This window comes from Lactuca sativa, chromosome 3 (assembly GCF_002870075.4).
Source record: "Lactuca sativa cultivar Salinas chromosome 3, Lsat_Salinas_v11, whole genome shotgun sequence".
Classification (NCBI taxonomy): domain Eukaryota; kingdom Viridiplantae; phylum Streptophyta; class Magnoliopsida; order Asterales; family Asteraceae; genus Lactuca; species Lactuca sativa.
The window spans coordinates 180,922,981-180,945,513 of NC_056625.2; the positions used below are offsets into that span (position 1 = coordinate 180,922,981).

The 22,533-nt window shown below is 34.5% G+C and overlaps 2 protein-coding genes across 2 annotated transcripts; one reads left to right on the forward strand and one right to left on the reverse strand.

Annotated features, from left to right (window-relative positions):
• The first annotated feature begins 1,820 nt into the window (after positions 1–1,820).
• Positions 1,821–3,089, forward strand: LOC122196298 (histone acetyltransferase HAC1). The gene is made up of 6 exons (XM_052769861.1): positions 1,821–2,090; positions 2,190–2,318; positions 2,360–2,447; positions 2,610–2,683; positions 2,926–2,994; positions 3,054–3,089. Exons 1-6 carry the CDS (start codon positions 1,920–1,922, stop codon positions 3,087–3,089), a joined length of 567 nt encoding a protein of 188 aa, XP_052625821.1. The 5' UTR covers positions 1,821–1,919.
• A 14,213-nt stretch (positions 3,090–17,302) lies between these two features.
• LOC111909416 (serine/threonine-protein kinase STY13) lies at positions 17,303–20,781 on the reverse strand. The gene is made up of 6 exons (XM_023905239.3): positions 20,087–20,781; positions 19,850–19,982; positions 19,560–19,755; positions 19,323–19,447; positions 19,069–19,227; positions 17,303–18,205 (listed from the first exon to the last, which is right to left on the reverse strand). The coding sequence occupies exons 1-6, from the start codon at positions 20,215–20,217 to the stop codon at positions 17,888–17,890; spliced, it is 1,062 nt and encodes a 353-aa protein (XP_023761007.1). The 5' UTR covers positions 20,218–20,781; the 3' UTR covers positions 17,303–17,887.
• Between the last annotated feature and the right edge of the window lie 1,752 nt (positions 20,782–22,533).

The window sequence follows — 22,533 nt, forward strand, 5'->3', positions numbered from 1 at the left end:
CAGAATTCGTCCACTCATATTCGAACTCTTAAGGTACTCTATCAATATCTATGTCTCATGTTCGGGTGCGTTTCATTTCTTGTGAAGCTTTCCTTATAGTTAGGGCTTCCGTATATACGATGAATGTTTATCTGCGTGCGTTCTATGATGGATTTTATTAAGGACTAGTATGATAATTTAAATTTGGTATTTTGATATATAGTCTAGTTGTCCGTATGCGTTAATGCGTATCTGTATCTCTTTGCATGCTATTTCAAGTGGATTTTTCATCTATAGGATGATTGCTTATCATTGTGATTCTATTGTTTTTAGTATGAAACTTAGCTTAATGTAATCACATACCTCCGTTATATGTAAACAAGAGACAGATTGATACATAAATGATCAACCGTGATTCAAGTTTGTGTATACATGCTTATATTTCGGGTAGGTTAAGAAGATGGTGCACATTAGAAGCTCTTTTCAGCATACTACTTAAATACCCAACTAGATTATCAGAATTCTCCCCCTAGAATATGAATTTAACATAAGACACTGACAATTCTTCTCAAGAATATAAGTTTTATGCAGCATAAGTTGGAGCCAAATTAGTTATTTCTCCTTCATTCATGCAATCTGATTGTTAACTTTATTACCCTTCTAGTTTGTTCTGTGTGATTATCAATTAAAATCGCACCTCAATTTCTTATAAAACACTGGCAAGTCTTACTTTTCATGTTCATTTCCAGGATCATGTAGTTCAATACACAGCATAGTATAGGAGTTATGAAGATTTGGTGTTCAGTAAGATCAAAGGTGTATTTTTCTTTTTTACAACTACCAAACATTTATTTCATGATAAAAAATCAACAGTGATGCCATATTTTAGAGGCTTGATAAGTTGATATTTCTTGGATTAGTTTTCTCTCATACTTTTGTGTCTTAACAGATCAACTCACAATTGTAAGAGAACACCCAACTTTATCTGCTGGAATTGCAATTACAGCTGGTCTTCTCCTCATGAGAGGTAAAGAAAGTATTCCACTTTACATATTTAGATCAACAATATACAACTTCATGCTTTACATTTGTCGTATGCACTTATGATTTTTTATTTGTAACCTGTTGGCTTGAATGAACTCATTGGCTTGTTATGAATGAGGTAATATTGTGTCTGTGGATCCCAACATCAACATTGTTGTTCATGAGGATATAGTTCGTCTTTATTCAATGCTTGGATCTTGATATGGTGAGTATATCCACCTAACAGTCAGCATTTTTTAGTTCAAACATTATTTATTTCCAAAATGTGACATTAACATAACAAACTGTTGTATTTGCATTTGTTTATGGAGGCACCACCATTGTTAGAGAAAGCTAAATGAACATTGTGTTTGGATGAGGCCTATCAACCCCCTTGGTTTGAAGAAATTAAGGGTATTCTTGGAATTTCAAGTGGGCATCATGTATATGAGTCACTTGCTCAAGTCAATCAAGAAATTGTAGAACATATATTCAAGTGTTTTATTTAAACTATTATATGTTTATAACTAATTAATTATTATGAATATAAAGCTTGACATGCATTATAATATTATATGTTTAAAGTAAATCACTTCCTGCAGAACCTTCTACTGGAATCAAGTCCGTGAAGCCAAAAGTAAAGGGAGTATCAATGATAGAGCTGTTTACATCAGAGCAGGTTCGTGAACATATAACAGGTCTCAGGCAGTGGGTTGGCCAGGTCAGAATCTGCATTTTACTTTATGGAGGTGTGTTTTGTTTTGTGTTTGTTTTTGAATCTCTCATTTTATACAGAGCAAAGAAAAAGTAGAAAAGAATCAAGCTCTGGAACACTCGATGAGTGAGAACTCGTGTCAACTATGTGCAGTTGAAAAGCTGAGTTTTGAACCCCCGCCTATACTTGTCCAAATTGTTATATGAAAGAAGTTGAAAGAGGAGAGCGGATGCCTCTACCACAGAGTGTTGTACTTGGAGCAAAAGATTTACCTCGAACCATACTCAGTGATCACATAGAGAGCAGGTTGTTTGGAAAAGTGAAGCAGGAGAGACTAGAGCGCACAAGGTTCTATGGGAAAACTTATGATGAGGTGATGTTATAATCCCCCCCAAAAAAATAAAAGACAACTCCATAACATACATTGTGAATGAACAATAAAGTATGTATCTTACATTTTTTAAATTATCAGGTTCCTGGAGCAGAAGCACTTGTTGTCAGAGTGGTCTCTTCTGTGGACAAGAAGTTGGAAGTCAAGCAACAATTTCTTGATATCTTTCAAGAGGAAAATTACTCTGTGGAGTTTGGGTATAAGTCTAAGGTATTTCAACCGTACTACTTTCATTGATTTGTTTATTATAGCATCTTTCCCTACATTTCTTCCTATACAATATATTATACTCTAAAAAATCTACCCAGTTATATGCGCTGGCACTATCTTGTGGTTTTGGTATGTGAATCCCTAAACTAGGCTTTGTTGTTTTAGGTAGTTCTGTTGTTTCAGAAAATTGAAGGTGTAGAAGTGTGTCTTTTTGGTATGTATGTTCAAGAATTTGGAGCAGAGTTCTGCAGCCAAACCATCGGCATCTTTATCTTTCTTATCTGGATTCAGTCAAGTACTTCAGGCCTGAGATTAAGGCTGTGACAGGGGAGGCTCTTCGTACATTTGTATATCATGAAATTCTGGTAAGTAACTTCTCTGTTGCGTTAGATCTTGCATAGTAGTTGCCTTAATTCTTGTTAGGCTGATTAAAAAAAATTACCAATTTTATTTTCCAGCTACTTTCACACAAGGGCATTTTGGTCTTTTCCTGATATCTTTTGTATGTCTATTTTAGCAAGCTAGTACAGCAAAATTTTTTGTATGTCTATTTCAGGAAGCTAGATAAGTCCATATGTCACTCAGTTTTGTTCTTTTTTATTTTTAGTATGTGCAACATAGCAAAACATCAATGTCCTTCAAAACTATGGATGATGGCCAAGTCTTACTCTATGCAGTAAGTATTAAAGAAATAGCAATGCACTTTCATTCATTTATTTAATATTTTTTTCATAGTTCTCTAGAGATATTTTTCCTTATGTCATAGAATGATTGGCTCCTATCTTGTTTTTTGATATTTATACGCATTTTTTAAACATATTTCTTTATTGTATTGCATGTTAAGTTACCGAGTATAAAAAAGCTTGCTGATCATGTAGGTGTTCAAACCAATAGAAAATTTTTAAACATATTTTTTTATTGTATTACATGTTAAGTTACCGAGTATAAAAAAGCTTGTTGGTCATGTAAGTGTTCAAAACAATAGAAACTTTTTAAACATATTTCTTTATTGTATTGCATGTTAAGTTACCGATTTGCCATGTGTAGGTCTTGTTTATGTGCATAATGTCAAGCAAAGTAGCTCGAATGTTGTGAAGGTGGGCAACAAGTTCTTCTAGTTCAACTATTACTAGTTGATGACTTTCATCTTTTTCACATTTGATGTATTACATTTGTCTACTATTAGAATGATTATTTGTATAACATTAATTTGTACAATGCATTGTATTATTTGTATATGGTATTTTATTTTCCATTATGAGACATGAAATGCAAATTTAATATGAAAATAAGTAAATCAATAAATATTTTTTTTAAAAAAATTTAAAATTACGATACGCAAAAATGTGTGTCATCTTCATTTATGACATGGCCTATCTTGACGGGGGCTTTCTTGATACGCATTGCATGTCATTAACACGCGCGTCGTAAGGTTACAACACGCGAATGCGTGATGTCTTCCTTTATGACAGGGCCTTTCTTGATGCGCATTGCGTGTCATAAACACGCGTCATAAATGCGTGTCGTAAATGAGCGTCGTAAATGCGCGTCGTCTATAGACGACGCGCAAAAGCGTGTCATCTCTCTTTATGACAGGGCCTTCCTTGACGCGCATTTGCGCGTCATTTGAGCCTTTTACGACGCGCAATGAGCGTCGTAAAAGGCTGTTTTTCTAGTAGTGTTTGAGGATTTCAGATGGCCGTCAGGGCCGAGTTGAGACGCCGGTGGTGAAGAGTAGGGCTTTCCAGCTGACAGCAGAGGAGACGCGAGTGACTCCTGATGTGGTGTCGGGTATGTATTTATTCCCTTATCTCAGTATTTATTATTGATTGTTCTTATGGTTATATGTTTTGTATAGGTTTGTTCTCGGTGAACGACATTTCAACTACAGTATTGTTTGATTCGGGGGATACCCAATCATTCGTCTCCCTTGCGCTTAGCACGAGGTTTAGCAGAGCTCCAGGGGATCTAGATTGTCCACTTGAGGTTGAGATAGCAGCTAATAGGACCGTTAGGGTTGCAAGGGTACACAGAGGGTGTTCCCTACAATTATTTGATGAGTAGTTTCCGGTGGACTTGGTTCCTATTCTCCTGCGAGGGAATAAGGTCATAGTAGGCATGGATTGGCTGAGCCCCAATGGGGCGGTGATAGATTGTGAGCTTCAGTTGGTAAGGGTTCGCACTCCCAGTGGGGGAGAGTTAGTGATTCAGGGCGAGAAGCCACAACGCGGACCAGTTCTGTGTTCAGCAGCGAGAGCGAAACGCTACCTTCAGCAGGGTTGCGCCGGCTATATTGCCTATGTTTTAGATGCCCGGGAGAAGGGCAAGATGACAGTTGATGATGTTCCGGTGGTGCGAGACTACCCGGATGTATTTCCGGAGGATTTGCCGGGGATACCTCCTGAGAGACAGGTTGAGTTCGGGATTGATCTAATCCCTGGTGCGGCTCCGATAGCCAAGGCACCATATCGGTTGGCTCCCCCAGAGATGCAGGAGTTGTCTACGCAGCTGCAAGAGCTGCTAGACAAGGGATTTATCAGGCCGAGCAGTTCGCCCTGGGGTGCACCGATTTTATTCGTGAAGAAAAGGGACGGGTCGCACCGTATGTGTATAGATTACCGGGAGCTAAATAAGGTAACGGTGAAGAACCATTACCCACTTCTGAGGATAGATGATTTGTTTGATCAGCTTCAGGGAGCGTCTTGGTTCTCCAAGATCGGTTTACACTCCGGATATCACCAGATGCGGGTCAGAGGCGAGGATGTGCCGAAGACTGCCTTCAGGACCAGGTATGGTCATTATGAGTTTGTGGTGATGCCGTTTGGGCTCACCAACGCTCCAGCCGCGTTCATGTACCTCATGAACCGTGTGTGCAGGCCGATGCTGGATCGGTCTGTGATAGTATTTATAGATGATATCTTGGTGTATTCCAAGACTCAGGAGCAGCATGAGGAGCACCTGAGAGAGGTGTTAGAGGTTTTGAGGAGGGAGAGACTTTTCGCGAAGTTCTCCAAGTGCGAGTTCTGGTTGCGCGAGGTGCAGTTCCTTGGTCACCTCGTCAACCAAAAAGGTATTTTGGTAGATCCGACCAAGATTGAGGCCGTGATGCAGTGGGAGGTCCCGAAGTCTCCATCCGAGATTCTGAGCTTCCTAGGTTTGGCAGGGTATTACAAGAGATTCATCCAGGATTTCTCCAAGATAGCAGTACCGCTCACCCGAATGACCACGAAGTCGGTAGCGTTCCGTTGGGGGGCTGAGCAGCAGATAGCGTTTGACACCCTCAGGCAGAGATTGTACGAGGCACCGATTCTTACCCTTCCAGAAGGAGTAGAGGATTTTGTAGTCTACTGTGATGCCTCAATCATAGGTATGGGAGCAGTGTTAATGCAGCGAGGTTGTGTGATAGCTTAGGCCTCGAGACAGTTGAAGCCTCATGAGGCTAATTATCCTACGCATGATTTAGAGTTGGGGGCAGTGGTGTTTGCCCTCAAGATTTGGAGGCTTTACCTTTATGGGGTCCGTTGTACCATTTACACGGATCACTAGAGCTTGAGGTACCTCATGGATCAGCCGAATCTGAACATGAGGCAGAGGCGATGGTTAGATGTGTTGAAGGATTATGGCTGTGAGATCCTTTATCAGCCAGGGAAAGCCAATGTAATGGCCGACGCCCTGATCCGTAAGGCAGTAGCGGCCCCGATCAGAGACATTTGTTTGAGGATGACGGTGATTACTCCATTATTGTAGCAAATCAAGGAGGCACAGGTAGAGGGCCTCAAGTAGGAGAGACAGAAGTGTGAGAGGATCGTGGGCCGAGTAGATTCTTTTGACTATGATAGTAGAGGATTGTTGACCCTTCATGGGAGAGTTTGGGTGCCGTACTGGGGCGGAGTACGGCAAGTGTTGATGGATGAGGCTCATAAGTCTCGATTTTCCATTCATCCAGGGGCGACGAAGATGTATAGAGATCTTCGACCCTATTATTGGTGGCCGTGCATGAAGCGGGATGTAGTCTGGTATGTGGAGAGGTGCCTGACCTGCAGGAAGGTTAAGGTAGAACACCAAAGACCTCACGGGAAGATGCAGTCGTTAGACATTCCAGTGTGGAAATGGGAAGACATTACCATGGATTTCATCACGAAGCTTACCAGGACTGCACGTGGAGTGGATTCTATATGGGTTATAGTGGATCGGTTGACGAAGAGTGCTCATTTTATACCGATCTAGGAGAGCATATCAGCAGAGAAGTTAGCTGATATTTATGTGAGAGAGGTGGTGGCACGTCATGGAGTGCCTGTTTCAGTGGTGTCAGACCGAGATGTCCGTTTTACTTCCAGATTCTGGGAGCGGTTTCACGACGAGATGGGTACTCGTCTCCATTTTAGCACCGCTTTCCATCCTCAGACAGACGGGCAGAGCGAGAGAACGATTCAGACTCTCGAGGACATGTTGCAGGCATGTTTTCTAGACTTCAGTGGCAGTTGGGATGCGTATCTTCCGTTAACGGAATTTTCGTATAACAACAGTTACCACGCGAGTATTGATCGACCTCCTTTCGAGATGCTCTATGGGAGGAAGTGCAGGATCCCGATTTGTTGGGGAGAGGTCGGTCAACGAGTCATTGGGAGCACCGAAGTGGTGCTCAAGACGACTGAGTTGATCCAGCAGGCTCGTGGCAGACTGCAGACCGCGTAGAGTCGCCAGAAAAGTTACACCGATAGGAGGCGTTCAGATTTGAAGTTCCAGGTGGGCAATATGGTCTTCCTGAAGGTATCACCCTGGAAGGGTGTTATCAGGTTTAGGAAGAGGGGCATGCTTGGCCCCAGGTTCATTGGTCCTTTTAGGGTTTTGGCCCGGGTGGGTCGGGTTGCTTATCGATTGGATCTTCCGTCAGAGCTTAGACAGATCCACAACACCTTCCATGTTTCTCAGTTGAGCAAGTGTTTGGTGGAAAAGTCGGCAATTGTGCCCATTGAGGAGATTCAGGTTGATAGCAGCCTGAATTATGTCGAGAGACCAGTTCCGATCTTAGATCGGAAGGTGAAGACCTTGAGGAACAAGGTGATTCAGTTATTGAAGGTGCAGTGGCAGCACCGGAAGGGTTCAGAGTGGACGTGGGAATCCGAGGAGGAGATGCGGGGGCATTACCCAGAGTTGTTCCCAGATTCAGCGGCAGCAGACTTCGAGGACGAAGTCTGAGACAAGTGGGGGAGGGTTGTAACACCCCAATTCTGGTATGATATTTATATATTTATTTTCTTCAAGTTTTAGGAGGAACTCGACGATTCAGTAGCCAGACTCATCGAGTAGAGTCGGGATTTCGAGCACGTTTAAGTTGGTGACTCGACGAGTCCATATTCCAGACTCGGCGAGTCCGCCAGTCTGGATGAAACCCTAATTTCAATGGTTTGCACCCTATCTAAACAACTTTTGGGGCCTCAAGTCAGCCCCCATCACCCATCAGAGCATCATTCTCGAAACCCTAGAACCCTCTTAGCATTTTTGTGTGATTTGGTGTGTTTCTTTGAAGATTTTGAGAGAAAAAGGAAGGTAGATCAAGAGGAGAAGAAGGAGATCCTAGATCCTTGTGGAATTTCAGAGTATAGTAAGGTATATCTTGGTCCTTTTCTGTTTCTATGCCTAAATCCCATTTTTAAAGCCATTAAAGCTATTCTTGAACCATTTCTTGGCTTAGTAGTAGCATAGAGGACTCATTGAGATGATTAGCCTTCGGATCTAGCTAGGTTTGAGTTCCAGAAGCTTAGATCTAGTACCTTTATGGAGCCATTTTGCATGAAAGCTCTAAATCTACTCTTATAGTGTGCTTTGAACCCTAAAACCTTCATTTGATGTTATTTACACGTAAAGTTGGAAACTTTACGTGTTAATCAAGCCCCAAGAACCCATATCTATGAATGGAATGGACTGGTTTCAAGCAGAATCGAGTATATAGTGTTTGCATGTATATGACTCGGCGAGTCGTTCTTCAGAATCGGCGATTCGAGTCGCGAGTCCCCTGTTTTCCCCTTTTCGAGTTATGCCGAGTGGAACCAGTGAGTGAGAGATGGACTCGGTGAGCTAGAGGGTTAGACTCATTCGTGGAAGAGCTCGGCGAGTCAATGCCCTGACTCGGTGAGTCCAAGGCAATCTTCATACCTCGGGAACAGACTCGGCGAGTTACAGCTAGAGTGTTCATGTGATGAAGGAGAACTCTACGAGTTGTTCATACAACTCGACGAGTCGGATACAGATTGTCGGAGTGCTAGTAACAAAGAGGAACTCGCCGAGTTTGTGCCAAAACTCGACGAGTAGTAGCAGGTAGAAGCAAGAAAGTGAGAGTAAGGACTCGACGAGTTAGTAACCTAAATCGACGAGTCAGGTCAACTGAATGTTGACTTTGATCGTTAGGTTGACTTGGACCAAGGGTAAGAGAGTCATTTTACCCTCAGTATTATTATCAGTATTGGATTGATGGTACTTATGGAAATTGTAGCCGGGGTGAAACCGGAGTCGCAGCAGTCAGATTCCGGAGCAGTCCTTTCAGCAGCTAGGCTACGAGGTGAGTTTCCTTCCAGTAGGAACGGGTCTACGGCCACAATGCCGGCCCGTTTAGTTAGCAGTAGTTTCGGACCTCGTTCCGATGCAGTAGTTAGGGTGCTTGATGTCTTTGTGATTCAAGCATGTTTTGTGTTATGTGTTCTGGACTCTGTTCCGATGCAGTATGCAGTATATGTATTCATGTTAGTTGATATGTTTATGCTATGTTATGTTCAGTCAGTTCCGGACTTCGGTCCGATGCAGGGGACAAGGTCCCAATCAGTTCCGGACTTCGGTCCGATGCAATGGGCAAGGCCCTGGTTAGTTCCGGACGCCGGTCCGATGCAGTTTCAGGACTTCGGTCCGATGCAGAGGGCAAGGCCCTGGTTAGTTTCTGGACTTCGTTCCGATGCAATGGGCAAGGCTCGGTAGATGCTTTATATGTTATGTATGGTATGTGGTAGTTTGGGGGAGCTCACTAAGCTTTGTGCTTACAGTTTCAGTTTTGGTTTTAGGTACTTCCGTAAGTAAAGGGAAGAGCTCAGGATGATGGCATCGCACACACCACAACTTTAGTCTTATTCTTGGGAGTTTGTTTTGATTCATAGTTTGATTTGGCACAAATGTTCATGACATTTTATTATGGGTTGAGATATTTGACACATGGTTTTATGATGTGACGATCAGTATATGATTTTATTATTAATAAAACAAAAATTTTTGGGTCGTATTTTTGGATGTTACAATTTCCAACCATAAACTTACACTAAAAATAGGTGTTCTAGTCATATTACTTTGTAATAATGACCAAACCAAAGGACTATGCAATTGTACTAGATTATAGATTGTTAGGCTTGGAAGAAACGTCATTGAAGCCTGAATCATATATGATAGATTCTTTATGGAGACTACTTATATACCTTGGATGAATTTAACTCCATCTAATGAAAGAATTTCATTTTGTTTTCAGCAGAGGCAATTCCCTAATAAAACAAAAAAGGTATGTTTACAAAGAGGTCCTTCAACTATTATAGATATTCAAGTGTTTCTTTGTTTTTTTTCAAACATTTAAATGTTAACAATAATGCTAAGTCTGTTTATGTTACTTTATTTTTTTATAGTGCCAACTTTTTTATACATTTACATGTACATTTTTATATGTTCCTAGTGTTTTACGCGGGGTCATAATCTAGTTTAAATTAAAAATAAATTAATTAATTAACTAAAAGTTACACCATTTAAATTAGTTATAGATTTCAATAAAATTTTAAATTATGGAAAAAGCACAATCTCTATTCATGTATATAAAGAAATTGTTCAAATAAAAATAAATATATGTAATTTCTAAGCGAAAGTGATTTTAGAGAGTGATTAGTGTTGTCGTTGCCAAGAAAAAAGTTAGAAATTAGGATTCCAAACATAAATAACTCAAATGTACCCTTAATTAACTATAAAAAACATATTAATCTTATAAATATCATTTTATATCTTCATACTCGCTTATTAGTGTTATAAAATATGATCAAATAATAAGATAAATTATAGAGTAAAGAAAGACATGAGAGTAGATAGAACTTTTATTCCAATATTTGTGATGAAATCATCAAACTTTATAATACATAATATTCACTATTTATACTAAACAAAGAAGATGAAAGGTCATGTATGATATGAATGCACATTATAGTGGTACATAACTACACTCATAAAACTCATAATAATGTTTGCTTTAATGTTCACTAATTATGGAGAGTAATGGGGGATATGGAGAATCCAATAGTCATTCACTAAATAATAATTCATAACACTCCCCCTTGAATGACGATTGTATCATGCCTCATTAAAACCTTAATCGGTTAAACCCTTTATTAAGGAAAAAGAGTACATGATTAATAATAGATATTGGAAACAATTGCCTCGTTAAAAACCTTGCTAAGAAAACCCAGTGGGAAAAACATAGCTAAGGAAAAGAGTAGAATATGTTTCCAACTCCCCCTGATTAGCACATCACTTGATTTTCTTGAAGCACCGCATAGCAATGTTTCATACCATCTTTTCAAATTTCGATGTAAGAAGTGTTTTAGTAAACAACTCAGGAAAGTTGTTACTGGATTGAATTTTCTAGATGTTGATGTCACACTCTTTTTGAAGATCAAGAGTGAAAAAAAAAACTTTGGTGATATATGCTTGGTTCTGTCTCCTTTGATAAATCCTTCCTTAAATAGAGCTATACAAGTTGTATTATATTCATATAGTATGGTTGGAACATCCCTGTTAGAAGTTAGACCATAATTCTTGCAAATATGCTGAGTTAAAATTCTTAACCAAATACATTCATGACTTGCCTTATAAATTGTTATAATCTTTGCATGGTTAGAATAAGCAGCAACTAAAGTTTGTTTAACAAAATGACAAGAATTTACGTTACCTCCACAAGTGAATAAATAACATGTTTGGGATCGTGATTTGTGTGGATCAAATAAATATCCCGCATCTGCATAACTAATTAACTTCGCATTTTATGAATTTGATTATTATAAATTCATATCTATTGTACCTCGAAGATATCAAATAATGCGTTTGACTCTATTCCAGTATCTTCTTGTTGGACAAGAACTATATATTGCTAATAAGTTTACGACAAAAGATTTATCAGGTCTTGTATTAATAATAAGATATATTAGTGCACCAATAGCACTAAGATATAGTTCTTCGGGAACAAGAAGATTTTCATATTTTTTATGATGCTGAAGTTGGTCCTTTTAGGCATCTAATTGCCTTACCACATTCGGGTTACTCATGGATGTGAGTTATTCATATAAAACCTTTTTAGCACCTTTTCTAGATATTAATGTACAAAAACTTCATTTTTGTGTGCTTAATTTGAAGACCCAAATAGAATTTCATCTTACCAAGATCATCCATTTCAAAAATTTCTTTCAAACAAGAAGTGACCTTTTCCAATTCTCTAAGATTTCCAATTATGTTCAAATCATCTACAATAACATCAATTATAATAAATTCTTATCTGGATGTTTTTATGAATACACATGGGCTTAATGGATCATTTTTATAGCACTCTTTCAACATAAATGTACTAAAACAATTGAAGCATATACGGCCAGATTGTTTCAATCTATACAAAGATTTATTTAATTTTACCAAATATAGAGAATTAGAAGTTTGTGCTTCTGGCACCTTAAACCCTTCTGTGATTTTCATATAAATATCATTTTCAACTGAACCATATAAATAAGCGGTAAATACATCCATTAGACACATCTCAAGTTTTGCATATGTTGTTAAACTTATAAAATAACTTAATGTAATTGCATCAACTACCGGAGAATACGTTGCTTCATAATCAATTTCGGGCCTTCGGGTAAAACCTTGTGCAACAAGTATTGCTTTATATCTCACAACTTCATTTTTCTCGTTTCTTTTGCGCACAAATACTCATTCGTGTCCCACTATTCTTACTCCGTTTGGTGTACGGACTACAGGTCCAATAACTTGTCGTCGAGTAAGAGAATTAAGCTCTTTATTTATTTCATCTTTCCATTTTGGCCAATATTTTCTATTCATACATTTCTCAATAGATTTAGGTTCAAGATCCTTATTTTCTTTATAATCGCGTGCAGAAGATGATATGAAAAATTATCGTCGACTTCTGTCTTATGTTGGTTCCGTCTTATTCTTGTCATGACATAATTTATTGAGATCTCATCATTTTCATTTTTTTTCCAGGTACCTTATATTTTGTTATGTCATTTGGCTCTTCTAGAGCTTCATTCATCTTTTCAAGAGATTTTGTTTTCTCTTTTGGACCATCAATTCTATTTCCTCCATGTCATTTTCGAGGATTTTTATCTTTGGAACCGGCTGATCTTCCACGCTTCATGCGTGCCTAAGATTCATTTGCAGTTGTATTTGTTTTTTTCTAGGATATCAATTCTAACTGGAGTATGCATAGCTGTTACATGAGACTTTGTTACTCACTTAGGGTCAATAAATGCTTCTGGCAATTGATTTGTTACATTTTGTAAAGGAATTATCTTTTTTATTTCAAGTTCACATTGACTTGAACGAGGATCTAAAACTGGAAGTGATAATTCATTTCAAGAGATTTTATTTTCCAGCTTCTTTATTTCTCCCCTAATGTTGGAAAAATATGATTCATCAAAATAATAATCATCAAATATAGCTGTAAATAAATCTCCAATTGATGATTTTAAATATTTTACTATAGATGGAGATTCATATCTAACATAAATTCTCACTCTTCTTGAGGGCCCATTTTTGTGAAGTGAGGTGGAGTAATGGGTACATAAATTGTACATCCAAACATCCTTGGATGGTAAATATTTGGTTCCTGACCGCAAACCAATTGAATAGGGGAGAACTCATGATAACTAGTTGGCATTATGCATATAAGTGATGTTGCATGTAAAATTTCATGTCCTTATGTTGATTAGGAAGTTTATAATGCATTAGTAATGGTCTTGAAATTAATTAAAGGTGTTTGATTAATTAATCAATTAGACCATTTTGCGTACGAACATGTGTAACAAGATGTTCAATCCAATCGACATGCAATAATCATTAATAGCTTGCAATAAAAATTTTGCAGCATTGTGAAGTCGAATTATCTTAATTGGGTAATCGTGGAAATATGCCCTTGGGCTGATTATTTATGCAAGTAATATTGCAAAAACCAAATTACAGCTAGACAACAAGCACACATGTGACCATCTAGTTGACTCATCAATTAAAACCATAAAATATCTAAATGATCCACATGGTGGTTGAATTGGTCTACATATATCCCTTTGAAATCTTTCTTAAAACTATGACTTTCATACCCAACTTTTGTTCAATGATGGATGGGAAATTAATTTTCCTTAAGAGCATGCAACACAAGAGAATTCATTAGCTTGAAATATCTTCTGGTTTTTCAAGGAATGATCACTTGAAGTTTTAATTATTTTGCGCATCATAATTTATCTGGGATGGCCCAACCGGTCATGTCAAACTTTGAAGGTATTATAATATCTTTTTTTATTTTCAATAGCATGAATCATTGTAATATTTGTATAGTGCAATCCGGAGGACAATACATATATTTTTTCCAAAAAACTTTTCTTATCCGATATCATTTTTGTAATGTTGAGATAATTTGTATTACCATCATTAGTTGTTTCAATATGATATCCGTTCGACCGAATATCCTTAAAACTTAATAAATTTCTTGGTGATTTTAATGAAAATAATGCATCACTAATTGTAACTATTGTCCCTTGTTGTAATATTATATTCGCTCTTCCGGAGCCTTCAATCATTTTTGCATTACATGTTATTATATTAACATTTGCTTCTCTAATTGATAAGTAAGCAAAATACTTTTCATTATTAAAAGTATTATGTGTTATTGCATTGTCTGTAAGAAATATATCTTCCTTATTTCTATTGCGGATATCCATATTTCTTTTCAATAAATAAATAAAATACAAGAAACATTCGACTTAGAGAAATAAAGTCATATTTTATTAATTGGGGAAGATTGTGAAAACATCATTTCTCGTGAAACAAATATGACATAAAAACATAATAAATATCATGAAACAAAACTATTATAGATTATTTTTCCATCACCATCAATAGCATCACTTGTCCTTTCTGGGTAGACAAGATAATTCGTGACATTTATATTTTAGAGAATCTTGATAAAGATCAACAAAATGATTTGGTAAGCGGCATGTACAAGACTAATGATCGATCATTCCACATTAGTGACAAACATTTTCAACTTTTTTTCTTTTATGCCTTCACCACTTTATCATTAGGATGTGGATTTTTGCTATTTTCCAACTTCTGGTGGTTACTTATAATCTTGTTATTTTTATGATAATTATAATAACATCCATGACGTCGGTTAAACCCATGACTATTATGATTATATGATGTTGCATTCACTTCAGGGAATGCACTAGATCCGGTCGGGATTGATTGGTGATTTTTCATCAATAACTCATTGTTTTGTTTAGCCACAAGAAGACATGAGATTAATTCATATTTATTTTAAACATTTCTCATGATATTGCTACTGCAGGAGCATGTTAGTAGTATGAAAACTAGAGAAAGTTTTATCTACCATGGTTTTCCATAATAAAAATAGAAATCAAAATAAAGAATTGTATGTTAAGGAATTGTTAGAAAAGAAATTCCATAAAATAAGTTGTAAGCATTGTACATGTAAAATTATAAAAAAAAAAAAATAAAAAAAATACATACCTGAAAATAACAAGAACAATAACGAGTTAGAGCTCTATGGTAGAGTCGTGCTGATAACGTGTTATAAAATATGATCAAATAATAAGATAAATTATAGAGTAAAGAAAGACATGAGAGTAGAGAGAACTTTTATTCCAATATTTGTGATGAAATCATCAAACTTTATAATACATAATATTCACTATTTATACTAAACAAAGAAGATGAAAGGTCATGTATGATATGACTGCACATTATAGTGGTGCATAACTACACTCATAGAACTCATAATAATGTTTGCTATAATGTTCACTAATTATGGAGAGTAATGGGGGATATGGAGAATCTAATAGTCATTCACTAAATAATAATTCATAACAATTAGCTAGTTTTTACTAAACGTCATTTTTTATAGCTTTTTAAAAAAACTTCTGAAAAGTTAATCTAAGTATTTTGTTAAAAACTAGTTTATAAGATACCTTTTTTGTTTGTCAAACATGACAACTTATGATGTGTTTGGTATGCCACGACTAGTTTATTTTGTTGGCTTTTTTATGATGACATGTTTGACAAACAAAAAACTAGTTTATACTAGCTTTTTATAAGCTTTTTTAAATCTTTTCAAATATACCCTTAATTTATCATAAAAAAACATATTCTTCTAAATGTTTTTTTATGTTATTTTATATCTTTTAGATAGCTTGTCATCTTGTTTTACTAAGCGTTATTTTTTATCAGCTAGTTTTTCAGCTATCAACTAACTTTTCATATAACAGTTAGTTTTTCAGCTATCAACTACTATGCAAAACATAACCTTAAAATTTAAAAACTAGAAAAATAAGGTAGCAGTTGTGAGAGTAAACTTGATCATTTATGCACAATATGAAATATATCAAGTGTTGCAATGTTGAATGTTGAAAAATAAATAAATAAAACAAAAAAGTTAGAGAAAGTGTTTGATTACATGTTACATTAATATCGTTTACTAGGTCCACTACAGGAAATGTTGCTTCATAACGGAGATAATAAGAAACGATCTTTAAACTGCCAGATGTTGAATATCATGCTCTTATGGATACCACTTCGAACTTAGTCTAGCTTCATTAGCTTCATTAGTTGTTAGGCTTTTATTAGAGCTTCTTATTCCACTTCATCATCTTTTTGGCATGAAAATCAAAATGCAATTTAGATAACTCACGTGAATTCTTTCATAAGATACGAAACATACTAAGTCACGATGTAGTTGGAACGATTGTTCTACTTGTACTTTTTTGATACAAGCCACCGACCATCTTTCGAGAGAAAAAACTGACATAATTTTAAAGGTAAACACGAAAATTATGAATCATTCCTAATAAATAAAGAACCTTTTGTCATTTGTCACATTCTTATTGATTTGGCCACATGTCATTTTCTGGTTATTTTCAATTAAATTTTTTCCACATGACATTTTGTGGTTGTTTTATTTTTATTAAATATATTTATTGCAATAAATTTACCCTAATAAATAAGAATGATTTTGCCAAATGTTATTTTTTTATTGAATTGGCCACATGTCATTTTGTTATAATTTTGAGATATATATTTATTTTCCACTTGTCATTTATTTTATTTTTCATTTTCAATATATCATTAATTTAGTTTCTATAGATTAAAACTTAATAATTACTATTAATTTCAAATTTCAAATTTGAAATTTGAAATTTCAATTTCAAATAATTTACAGTTTAAACCTTTATATTTAAAATATTATTATAATTAACCCGTTTAGTATACAAATTTGACAACTAAACACATAATTTTAATTTATTTATTTTTCGCATGTATTTTTTCTCATAATTTTCACTTATTTTAGATTTCAAATTTAAATAAACTTTCGATATAATCTTTTCTATTTAACATTTTGTTTTAACCAACCCGTATAATATACAGGTCTCACAACTAGTAAGAAATATAATTAGGTTTGTTTTAATTATTGTTATGTTTAGTTTCATTTTAACTTTTATGCGATTTTTTATTTTCTTTAAATTAATGAAATATTTTCTTTTTATAATTAAATTATTTATATATTTATTTAAAAAAAATATGAGCAAATAAGTGGTGCATTCCCAAGGCAGAGAGAATCGGGGAAAGAATAAAAGAAATGATATGATTATAGGACAAAAGTGAAAGGTGTGTGAAGAGTACACAATTTGGTCCAATGCATTGATCATTGAAGTAGTGAAGAATACAAACAAATCTATGGCAATTTGATATGCAAAAAAGTACAACTTAAAAGCAAAAAGTTGGACACATTTATAACTTAAGGGGTATAAAAAGGGCCCTTTGGATGGACTTTATTTCTTACACCTACAACATCACATCAACCCTACCCCTTTTCACACAATTTTAGCATCTAGAAACTTTAAGCTGGCCCACACCATCCCATCTTAAGACGTAGTCTATTTCACTTACACAACAGATACACAACAGTCTACTAGATAACCAATCCGGTACATAGCAAAACAAAATCTTTGACACTGCAACTGCTGACACTCAAAACTTTGACTGTCTCTTGACTCTCAAACTCCATTTCAAATGGCTTTTCACCGTTGGTATGCTAACACGGCATCTAAGAAATCTCTTTTAAACAACTTCAAGTCCATATTTCTCCATTAAAAACTAACACAAAACACCTCCTAAATCTCCAACTAATCTTCTTTTCTTACTACTTTCATTCTATACATGATCTTATATATATTTCCAACCTCTCATCTTTATCATCAACAACATTGATAAAAACACGAAAATAGACCTCGAGGGCTATTTCCAACTGGAGTTTTTGGTGTTTCAACCGATTCATCCTTTGCCCCCATTAATGTGCTTGTGCCAGGTGATTCGGGTGAAAAGATGGTATTTTGGGAGGTGAAAATTCGAGGTGGGATGGATGTGGGTCCCATTTGTGTATTGTTTGATAAGTAATGAAGAAGCATTTGTATTATTTGAGTGAAATTTGGTCGAGCATTTGGATCTTCTTTCCAACAAGATGTCACAATTATAGCCAAATCCTCTGGGAGGTCATCCGCACTTGGTCTTACATTCTGTCAGACAAAATCATCAAAAAGGGTAAAATAGTCATTTAACATGGGTTTTAACAAAAAGTCTCATATCCCTATGTTATAATAAGATTTTCCCAATAGGGTTAATAATTGTATTAAAAAAGCATACTTTATGTTTTGTTTTATTAATTAGACCGGGAATGTAAAAGTAGGGGTAAAATGGTCATTTGAAAAGCGTTTAAAAGGAAACAAACGTTCCTTTTCGAACCTAAACTGGAAAAATGCTATCCACTTATGTTTTAGGCATCATACACAGGTAATACAAAAATATGGGTAAATTGGTCATTTAACATGAGTGTGACAAAATCAAACAAACGGTGTTATTCATAGAGAGAAAAACTGTTATGAAACCCTGAAATAAGGACCAAAACTGCAAAAAGGATTCATTTTTGGACCTAAACTGAAAAAAAAAAGTCAAAAAAGTAACAGGGACCAAAATTATAATTTAGTCAAAAGTGATATACTTTATAGTTTATACTTAATTTATGTTCTAAGCATCCTACTTTAAAATATTAAACAAAAAAAAAAAAACAAACAAGAAACTATACTTTATTGACTTCTCATTATGTCATTATTTCCCCATTTTACTCATATTTGACGTTTTCTAAACACAAAAAATTCAACCTTTTTATGAAAACTTCTTCTAATCTAATGATTAAATATAACGCGTGTGTTTCAAGTTTTGAAAAATTCAAGTAAGGTTGCTTATAAAGATTTCACCTTTCACATATAAAGTATAAACACCACCACTACATTACCAATTTACCATTACCATTACCCAACCTGCCCAAACTAAACTGCCCGAACTGCCCGAACATGAATAGGATAAAAATAAAAAATAATACCTTGAAAGCAGCTGCATATGCAGCTTGTAGATTTGACATTCCTTCAAATGGTAATTTGTTGTGTATAAGCTCCCATAAAACAATGGCAAAACTGTATGCATCTACTTTATGGTTATAATGCTTCTTTTCTCCATGCCTTAATGTCACAGTGCTATAAAGCTGCACTTTGTATTACATATTTTTTAAACATCAAATGTTAGTAAAAAAAAATAGAAAAGTAATTATAATTTATAAATTATAAATTATTAAATTACCTCTGGAGCCATCCATCTATATGTTCCAGTTTCTGCTGTCATCATCTCTGTTAATGATTCTTCTCTTGCTAAACCAAAATCAGCAAGTTTTACAGATTTGTGGTCTGACGTAAGCAGCAAATTTTCTGAAAAAAAATATATATAAATGATTTTTATCGATCCAAATAAAAAAAATAAAAATATATATTTCGAATTCTAATTTCTAACTATAAAACAAACGATGAAATGAAGATTTACCAGGTTTTAAGTCGCGATGAATGATCCCATGAGAGTGTAAACATTCCATTGCACGAGCAATATCAAGAGCAAATCCAATAGCGACACGTGTCTCCAACCCATTGGGTCGCATATTCACTAAGTATTTTCTCAAAGTTCCACCGGTAAGAAGCTCGGTGACTACCACCATGACTGGTTCCTTGCAAGCTCCTATGAACTAATACAAAACAAGATTCGATTTTTTTTAATTCTTATCAATAATATAGCATTATCCAATATCCATAGTCTATTTAATGATATTAAAAGTGTACCTTTACTAAATTCTTGTGTTGCACTTTTGATAACATTGCGACTTCTCTCACAAAACGACCTTCTATCTTCGCTATCTCCTCTGGCGTATCGCCTTTATTCACAATTTTAATGGCGACGATTTTGTTTTTGTATCTGGGGGAAAGAAGACAATCAATAAAACAACAAAATCGGGAACGAATTAACAATTTGGATCGATATTCGTCGTTAATTGCGATTTGCGAACTACAATGACTTACTTGCCCTCGTATACTTTGCCATGAGCACCCTCGCCGATCTTCGGACCAACGAAAAGAAGCTTCGGATCGATTACCCACTTCGCTTCCAAACTAAACTCGCTTGCGGAGAAAAATGCATTTTCAGATCCCATATTCTTTGAGGATTTTTATCGAACACCTTACAGGCAAAATGTTCAAGAACACATTTTTTTAAAACCTAGGCTAGACCCACAGCATAAATAAACAAACCCACAAACAAGATCAACTAGCAGACTTAAAAGGTTCACTTCAGCTTTAATGGCAGTGACCCATACTGTGAGATCAGACACACACAGACACACATACAGAATTAAAAATATGAAATCGGATTGCCTTTGTTTGGGAGACAAAGCATAAAACCCCCCATGTTCATTAAGACAAGAAACTAACCCCACGACTTAAATAAACCTTAAAAGACCCATTACGATAAGCTCTGAGCAAGATCAATGGGTTCTTGTAAAGAATTAAAATTCTGGAGTAAATGAGAGAGGGTTTGAGAGTATTTAATTGGAAGTTTGGTTGAGTTATCGATCTGCAAAGAAAAAGGAAAGGAATTGGGTAAATTTGTGTCAGACAGAATCGTGTGTGCATTATCTTAGTGATTAAAATATTTAGGGAGAAAATGGAAGATGAGATGCGTAAACCCGAAAGATTTGGGGTTTTGATGCCATTTGATTGAGAGATGGTGCAGGTTTTATAGTGGAATTTTTATACTAAAATAATACACACGCATTATCAACGGGTACCCATAATTTAATAGACTATTATCGATTATAATGGGTTTTATTATTTTGTATTAACATAAACAAGCTATATTATTTATTCATAATCAAATGATGGTTGTTTATCAAAAGTTAATATAGAAACTGAATTCTTCTTTTTTATTTAAAAAAAAAAAAAAACTAATTGTGAGACTCATGTATAATATAGGTTAATTTTAAAAAAATTGATATAAAAATCTAAATATTTTATAACTTTAAATATATACGAAAAAATAAGAAAAATAATAAATTATTAAAATTGAAATGTTTTTTTTTATATTTTAAATTTAAATAAATAAACAAAAGAAATTAATAAGCTTTAATTTGAGAATTTTGAAATTAGAAGATAACTCCATTAATAAAATTGATATTTATTTATACCTTATTTATTATAATTATTATATTAAAATATTATATTAAATTTAATAAAATAAAAATGTCCATAAAATGACATGTGAAAAAAAAATAATTCAAAATAACCAAATAATTACATTTGTCAAATTAAATGAGAATATGACATATAACAAAAAAAAACCTTTCATTTATTAGAGTTGAGAAATTACAACTGTTATTTTTTAAATATAACATGCATTCCTTTTATATATAGATATTAGAAAATTAGAATACTCAAAATGTAAACGAATGTGTCTTTAATTTAACTGAAATAACAAAACTAATAGACTATAAAAACTTAATAAATATCGGGAAAGTATAACTTTATATCAAAATTAAAAATATAATTTTATTAAAAAAATACTAGTCCATACATTACAATTATTTACTATGAAATTTCATTTTTTAAAAACAATTTATAAGAATATTATCGTTAATATTATATAACATATATTTCTTCAATATATAACGGTTAGTGTGTGTCTATATATATATATATATATATATATATATATATATATATATATATATATATATATATATATATATATATATATATATATATATATATATATATATATGAGATTCAATAGATAATCATAATTAACCAACGAACCAAGGAACCAATCGTGAGCATCAGAAATCATAACGATCAACGGCCAAGGAAATAAATGTACACTTTCACATTGGACGCACACACACCGGATAATACCAAAAAATCCACCCATTGCAAAAAAAAAAAGCCACAACTTTTTTTCGTTTAAAATTTTTTTAGGCCATGTTTTTTATCAAAAAAAAACCGAATATACCGTTGTTTATAATTTTTCGTCCTCTTTCCATAGAGATCAATGATTATATATAAAAAACGATTTTTTTTTGAAAAAAACTCACTTCATTTTCTTTAATGAAAAAAGTTAAGGTCTATTTTTTATAGAAAAAAATTAATAAATATATCAAAATTCATATTTTCGTACTTTTTATAGAAAAAAACTAATAAATATATCATATTGTGAACTTGTTCAGATTCATATTGTAAACATGTTCAGATTCACGTTGTGAACCTCCTCAGATTCACAGTGTGTATAATAATAAATCAGATTCACAATGTGAATCTACACTGATCGAGGGTTTTTTTTGTGAACCTTCTCAGATTCACAGTGTGCATAATATTAATTCAGATTCACAATGTGAATCTGAACTGTTCGAGATTTTTCATATTGTGAATGTTAAAAATTGAAATATTTACAGTTTAGATTCACAGTGTGAATCTACACT